Source organism: Diabrotica virgifera, chromosome 1, assembly GCF_917563875.1.
Source record: "Diabrotica virgifera virgifera chromosome 1, PGI_DIABVI_V3a".
Lineage (NCBI taxonomy): Eukaryota > Metazoa > Arthropoda > Insecta > Coleoptera > Chrysomelidae > Diabrotica > Diabrotica virgifera.
In genome coordinates this window covers 292,725,024-292,732,748 of record NC_065443.1, presented here as the reverse complement: position 1 = coordinate 292,732,748, position 7,725 = coordinate 292,725,024, and the positions used below count along the sequence as shown (strand labels likewise).

Genomic DNA, 7,725 nt, shown 5'->3' with positions numbered 1-7,725 from the left:
TATCATAAGTCAGTCAGTTCTTAAAGAAAAAACTTTTATCAGAGCTCATTTGAAAGGTTTTTTAATGAATTTTAAAAGATGTTCTTACGTTTTCCCAAAAAATTGTAAGAAATTCGAGTTATTTGAAATTAAAGGTTCTCCATTTCGATGTTCTTCGAAAATAATCATCCTTAAAAGAGCAATACCTCAGTCGTTATTGGGTTTACATAGATCTTTCCGACGCGAATCTCTTTGTTTTTTTATTAGCTACAATTTTGTTTCTAATGATCTTTTCTATGAAATTAAATTTTTTTAAGTTATTTTTGAAAAACGGTTTATATGTACGTGAGTTTTTTCAATGAAAAATACATAGTTTCAACTGCTCTAAATGAGACGAATGCATAAGGAAAGAGAAGTACTACTTCTCTTAATTTCAATTAACAGTTTCAAGTCCGCCGACACGGCTCCCGTGTTCACACCAGAGCTGGACCGGGTACTGATAAATTTTACTCGGGTACTCTTCATATTTGAGGAACGAGTACAGAGTACCGAGTACATTGCTCAAAAAAAGTACTCAGAGTACAATACTCAAAGTACAATTACCCGAATTTCCCGGGGACTTATTTCGAGTACATGTGAATATAGAACCCGAAAAAAGGTAAGAGGGTAATAATTATCTCTGCCTCTCTACACATATTTATTTATGAATCATAAAAACATAAAATAACGTACAACTCCAACTTAAATAAAAAAAAATAGGAATTTTAAAAATTGATCATTGTTTAATACAGTAAAACCTGTCAGTAACGGCCACTAAAAATGAAGGAACTATTGGCCGATATAGAAAGGTGGCCGGTATTTCCAGTTTTTGTAGTTCACAAAAAAGGTAATTGGAACTTTGTTTATTTTGTTAATAAAAGCAAATATATAATTCTATAGGTACATAAACGGAAACTATTAAAACTACTTTAATATCCTAATATAAAACAAAATTGTACTACGGAAAAAACAGATTGATGTTAAGCTTTTTTAAAGAATTTTTCAATCAACTTTTATTTTGTTATATCCTTTGATAATTTGAGTTTTTACACCATATTTTTCGGCCAACTTTTGTGAATTGTAGTCATACTTATAAATAGTGACAAACGTTTCTCTTTTACATTTTATTATAGGATTTTAATAACCTATTGTGACCACCGACCCGATGCGGGGAATTTTGAAACCGGCTGTAATGACATGTGGCCGATTTTAGCAGGTGGCCGCTAACACAGGTTTTACTGTAATCAGTATAACACCACGCACACTCACTGATTAATTTTATTTGCTTTTAAGATAACTAACTTTTCAAAGTTTCATCAGTTCTTCAGAGCATTTCTTGAAGTGGTATTAATTATTATGGCTTGAGAGAATAGGCGTTTGCTTGACTTTGCGAATGGACCGATACTGAAAACGGCGTTTTGCGTGTTGCTATTAATTTGCTGTCCCACATGCAGCGACAAGTAGACTTGCAAAAAGTACTCGCAATATACTCGACAAGTATAAACGCGGGTACCGGGTATTTTACCCATACGCTAAGGGTACGAGTATCGAGTACTTTATTGAAAATGTACTTGGAGTACAAAATTCGGGTACTTGTACCTGGGTATTGCCCAGCTCTGGTTCACACTATTATCAATCAGGTGCTACCGACACGGCTACCGTGTTTACATTTCAACAATTTTCCAATGATAGTATAAAAGTGGCACATGAGACAAATATCTGATATTGCTCCAGAACTGAAAGTGTTAAGAGAAGAAAACTGAGATATGATGAGAGGAAATAAATATCTAATATTCCAGGTCAATATGCAAGTAAAAATTCAGTGAAAAAGATCCATAGGAAGGAGCCTTAACTCATGGCTGAAGAACCTTAGGGAATGGTTTGGATGTAGTAGGTAACAACGAATTATTTAGAGCCGCGGTCTCAAAAGTAAAAATCGCTCTGATGATTGTCAACCTTCGAAGCGGAGACGGCACCTATTGAAGAAGAAGAAAGAAAGCAAGTAATAGCAATAGACTACCTGGAAGAGCATTTTAAGAAACCTTCCCTGTGATGGAGAGGATTCCACCAGGGATACGCCTTGGTGGAGTAAAGAACTGTCTTGTTGAGGATAAGGATGGGAGAACTATTCAACAAGGAAAAATAAGCAGACAGGGGGGAAAATACACAACCACATGAACGAAATACTGTACAGCTATCAGAATATATAAGAGAGACACCTGGAGGAAGCACTGTGAGGAAAATGCTACGCTTCAAAACGAGCCCCCAAAGGAGAATACAAAACCAATTAACTCACTCCTAAATGATAAATATGAGTATATCAATATAGGAACAGAAATGGCCGAATGCGTACCACTCCAGCTATGGAGGTTCTACTAGGCCTGCCTCTCTGCATTTGATAATATAAGGAGGGTCAAGATTGGTAACCTACAGATTAAAACAATCACTGAAATTTGGCAATGAAGCGGCAGGGCGTATGAGTATCACAAGGACGAAGAATATCTTTAATGTTGAATCGGATCATATGACAAAAGATACAATTTTAAGAATTTAATTCTATTCCAGATAGGAATGTACGGAGACACAAGGAGTACCACAACCAACAGGGTAAGTGGTACACAGAGGGATCCTAGACGGGAGAGGGTGTGGGGGCAGTAATATACTCAAAAAATCCAAGAACTCGTGAAAGCTTTACTTGGGCGTGATTTGCACAGCTTTCGAAGAGGACATTTAAGCGATACTGTAATGTGCAATGGGAAATAGTGATAGAACTAGAAAAGGAACAGATCCATATATTGTCTTGACAGTCAAGCGACACTGGCGTATCAGGAAGTGACGTCCAGACTGCTGTGGGACTACATCAGAGAACTAAATGATCTGGGAAACCAGAACAAAATGGAGCTTGACTGGATACCAGGGCATCGAAAAAGTAAATCAACTTGCTAAAAGGGTATCAAACGGACCAGCTGTGACCCTGGGAGCACCAAAAGCTTAAGCCCAAAGAGTTGTATTTATGAAACACCAAGCAATACACCTGTAAAAACTTCTACAGGGTTCAAAAGTTCTAGACTGGGTGTAGGAAACAACAATGGGCAGCAAACCCAATAAGCTTCAGTGATAACAAATATCTTTTGGATCAGACGTGCCCGATGACGAAAAAAAGATTATCTGGAAACCCAATATCAAGCTATTCTAAGATAAAAGAAGAAAATGAAATAAAAATAGCCATCCTTCTTACCCTCCTCATTTGGCCATTGTGATTGTATGGTGGTGAATAGATTAGTTAAAATAAAAAGTTCTTAAAGATATATAAATATTGTTTATTATCACACAACTCAATGTTATAGATAAAAATATACATGTAATCTCAAGATGTTAAAGAATGTCGCTCTTCGACGATCAATACAACTTTCTGGCACAATTTCGTGAATTCTAAAAGTGCTTTACTCTTTAAAAACAATAAGTTACAAAAATACAATGTCCTTAGCATTGGATAGTTTAGGCTGGACCTTCTGTCTTCTCAAGACCTCAAGCTGCAGCTAAAAATTTGATTAAGTAGGTATGTTGGATACAGGTGGTTACTGTGGAAAAGTGTTAGATTATGAAATAGTCCATTGTAGGACAGCAGTGTCGTTTCCTCCTATAGAAACAAGTCGGGAATTGTCGTAGAGGAATCGGACGTTGGTCACGTGGCTGCTGTGTCCATTGTAGGTATGGCACAGGGACTGAAACAAAATAAACAATGTCAAGATCCATAGTGACACAAAGTCTAAAATGTGGTCATTTGTCTATACATGTAGTATATATAGTGTGGTAATATAATATTACTCTATGGGAAAAGGAAGGATTTCGAGGCCGATTGAGGTCCATAGGATTTTACAATTATTATTGATTTATATGTATTTTGATCCGCTGAATCCGATTCTTTCACATGATAATCCCAAAGACTTTTGGGCAGGAATTCGTTATAGTCGGTTCGCTAAACTCAGATACAACTGGCTAGTGATTTTAGCAAGTAATTTTGCCAATTTTGTAAAATTGGCAAAAAAAATTACTAAATAGTTAGTAATTTGCCAATTTTGGCAAAATTGGCAAAAAACAAAAAAATTACCTACTAAAATCATTAGCCAGTTGTGTCTGAGTTTAGTGAACCGACTATAACAATTTAATTGTATAACTGCTTATAACTAATAAAGATATACCCTTTTTTCAAATCACGTTTTGTTTCTTAAATTTTTTTGTTGGAAATTTACCGCGCTGGACAGGCAAGAGTTGTGAAATGCAACTTTTAGATCTCAAAAAAAAATTCGGATTATCATGTGAAAAATTGGATTCAGCGGATGAAAATACATAAAATCAGTTGCAGAATCTCGTGGACCTCAATTGGTAATGAAACCTCCCTTAGCCCCTAGACTACAGATTTGTAGATAATAATTTTGCAAACTGACCAACATAGAAATAATACTACTGCATAATTTAACACAATCGCTGCCTCTTATAATTCAGTCACATTCGTATGGAGAAAAAACGCCTTTTGGCGACACTGGCGGCGAATGTGTTAACATTGAACTAACTCACCCTTGGCTGGCTAACGGGATAACTATACAACTTGACTTTTCCGAAGTCATCTCCGGTAGCCATCAATTTGGAATCATAGTTGGCATCGCAGCAATTGACATCAGTACCATCAGCATTCTCTGGCCAGATTCCGACAGTGGTAAATGTAATGGTACAGCTGTTTGTGGCCCATTCCACGTCTCGCATGATGGTACTCTGTGGGATCTGACGACAAGTACCAGCATTCCCTGAAAAGTAAATTCAAAATATTTACTTTAAACAGTTAAGAAAAAAGGGGTTGGCAAGTGGATGCAGAGGACCTACGTTGAAGAGTTAATTTAGATACTAAAAAGATCACATACACCAGATTGTATACGCAATCTAGAACGTTCTCCAAGTGAAGAAAATAGTTCTTATCACAGTTTTTTCCATTTTATATACAGGGTGATTCATTAAGAATGTCCAATCTTTGAGTTGTATTCTAGATCTCAAAATATTATAATTAATCCAAATCAGTTAAATAAAATGTGGCTCCTTACTGAGTCACAGAGTGTTTTATTAAAAAATGTAAAAACTATTTGTACCCATTACTTCAAAACTATTTGACATATCCTTATCATACTTGGCAGAAAGTGTAGGTACTGTACACATTACTAAATTATTTTAAATAAACGTTTCTGAGTACAATTTTTTTAATTTTGAAATAAAAGACCCTGTAATTCAGTAAGGAGTCATATTTTATTTAAGTGATTTGAGTTAAACTTTAATATTTTGAGGTCTAGATAGTACAACTCAGAGATTGGACATTCTTAATGAATCACCCTGTATATTATAAATAATTCAGAGATTATGAAATTTAAGTTGAACAGCAAAAAATATAAGTACTTATAGTACGGGATCCGAATAGGAGGTCGAAATGTACCCATCTGCTTGCCGGATGAAACATTTTTTTATTAAATTTTATGCATATAAAAACACGACATGGGTTGCCTATCAAAATCGTGTCATAGCTATCCTTAAGGGGGGGCGTAGGGGTTGAAATCAACATTTTAAGCACATTTTTGTGAATTTTTTTTAAAGTATGAGAGAAGAATTTTATTTTTAAATCAAATAAGCATATTAAGTATAATTCAAAGAATTTTCAAAAAAAAATTCAAGAAAAAATATTGAAAAATAGGGCAACGGTTGCAAATTTTTAAAGACACCTCAAAAAACAATGAATTTTACGGTGGACATCAAATTTATCATTGGATCATGGTAGACAAAAAATTCCAAAAGACTTTATTAGCTTATGAGTTTATCGAGGTAACGCTGTCAAGTTTCTTTTAGTTTTAATGATCTTTGACTTTTGGTATCACTCAGAAGTCAAAACAACGAAATTTTTTACAGAAAAAAAGGTGAAAATCAACGTGTTAAAAATATAAGCATAAAACAAAAAATATCTCGACAATGTTACCTCAAAGAATGTCTAAAGAAAATATGTACAAAATTCCAGGTGAGTTGGTCAAGTAGTTTTTGAGTTACAATGTCTATAGGCTTTGAAAAAAGCAGTTTGGAGAAAAACGCTTTTAAAGTATCGTCAACTTTTATTTTCAATTTTTTTGTCTGTCAAATCGTAAAGTGATGCACACCGGAATATGTTTTTGAATCTCGGAGTAATTTACAAAAGAAAATGAGACAAGCTGTTGACCGTTTCTCACTACGCTCAAGCGCGCTAGCGCGTAGATGCTACAAAGCGAGTCAAAGGTAGGGAGATAGTGTTGAATATCCCTACCTTCGACTCACTTTGACCCACAACAACGGTCAACAGCTGTTATCATTTTCTTTTGTAAATTACTCCGCGATTCAAAAAGATATTCCGGTGTGCATCATTTTACGATTTGACCAACTGAAAATAAAACAAATTGAAAATAAAAGTTGACAATACCTTAAACGCTTTTTCCTAAAAACTGCTTTTTCAAAGGCTGTAGACATTTTAACTCGAAAACTACTCGACCGACCCATCTGGAATTTGGACCCTATATTTTCTTTAGACATCCCTTGAGGTAATGCTGTGGATATATTTTTTGTTTTATGCTTATTTTTTATTAAACAATAATAAATACGTTGATTTTCGCCTTTTTTGTGCAAAAAATTTCGTTGTTTTGATTTCTGAGTGATACCAAAAAGTCAAAAATTATTATAACTAAAAATACTCTACAGAGCTATTTCGATAAACATATAAGCTAATAAAATCTTTTTCAATCTTTGGTTTACCATGATCCAATGATAAGTTCGGATGTCCACTGCAAAATTTTTCAACATTTTTCTTGTATTTTTTTGAGTATTTTTAAATTATACTGAATACGCTTATTAATTTAAAAATAAAATAATTTTATCATACTTTCAAAAAAAATTCATAAAAATGTGCTTTAAATGTTGGTTTCAACCCCTACGGCCTCCTCTTACGGATAGCTATGACACGATTTTGATAGGCAACCCATGCTAGAAATATTTGTCTATGTATGAAATTTAATAAAAAAATGTTTCATCCTGCAAGCAGATGGGTACATTTCGTCCTCCTATTCGGATCTTAGACTATTAGATATTACAAGAATAAGAAGAGGAATTTGGTCAGTCAAATTTGTTTTTAACTAATAATTATTCTTAGCAAATAGAGCCGCAGGTTGCCTGAATATTGAAAATATTGAAGATATTGTGATATTGACAATATTGAAAAATAAAAATATCGGGAAAAATTGAACGGCAGAATTTACAAAGCCGTTATCAAACTAACAATGACATACGCGGCAGAAACACGACCTGATACAAAGAGGACAAAAAGAATGCTAGAAACAGCAGACATAAAAACCCTTTGAAAAATTAATGGTAAGACACATTATGGAACAGAGCTAGAAGTACAGATATACGACGGAGATGCAAGATGGAGAACATTAATAACTGTGTAAGAAACAGGAGAGTAGATTGGAACGACTACATTAGCCTAATCACAACAAATAGAGTAGTAAGGACGGCGAGAGACGGTTCTCCAATAGGAAGACCACGAAAACGATGCAACGACAACTTACTGGAGATACATTGAAAAAACAGACAGTCATCTCTAGACAAAAAGAAGAAGAAGAAATTTGTTTTGTGTGTTCATATAAATAT

General features: G+C 34.5%; 1 protein-coding gene across 5 annotated transcripts in view; it reads right to left on the bottom strand.

The window, feature by feature from the left end:
* Nucleotides 1–3,314: 3,314 nt before the first annotated feature.
* LOC114328948 (echinoderm microtubule-associated protein-like 2) overlaps nt 3,315–7,725 on the bottom strand; it is a 128,903-nt gene continuing 124,492 nt past the window's right edge. For all 5 annotated transcript variants that reach the window (XM_028277935.2, XM_028277938.2, XM_028277937.2 and 2 more), the window contains 2 exons: nt 4,597–4,823; nt 3,315–3,743 (listed from right to left, as the gene is read on the bottom strand). In XM_028277935.2, coding sequence (XP_028133736.1) covers nt 3,618–3,743; nt 4,597–4,823 — 353 coding nt within the window. In that variant the 3' untranslated portion in view covers nt 3,315–3,617. The remainder of the gene's footprint in view (nt 3,744–4,596; nt 4,824–7,725) is intronic.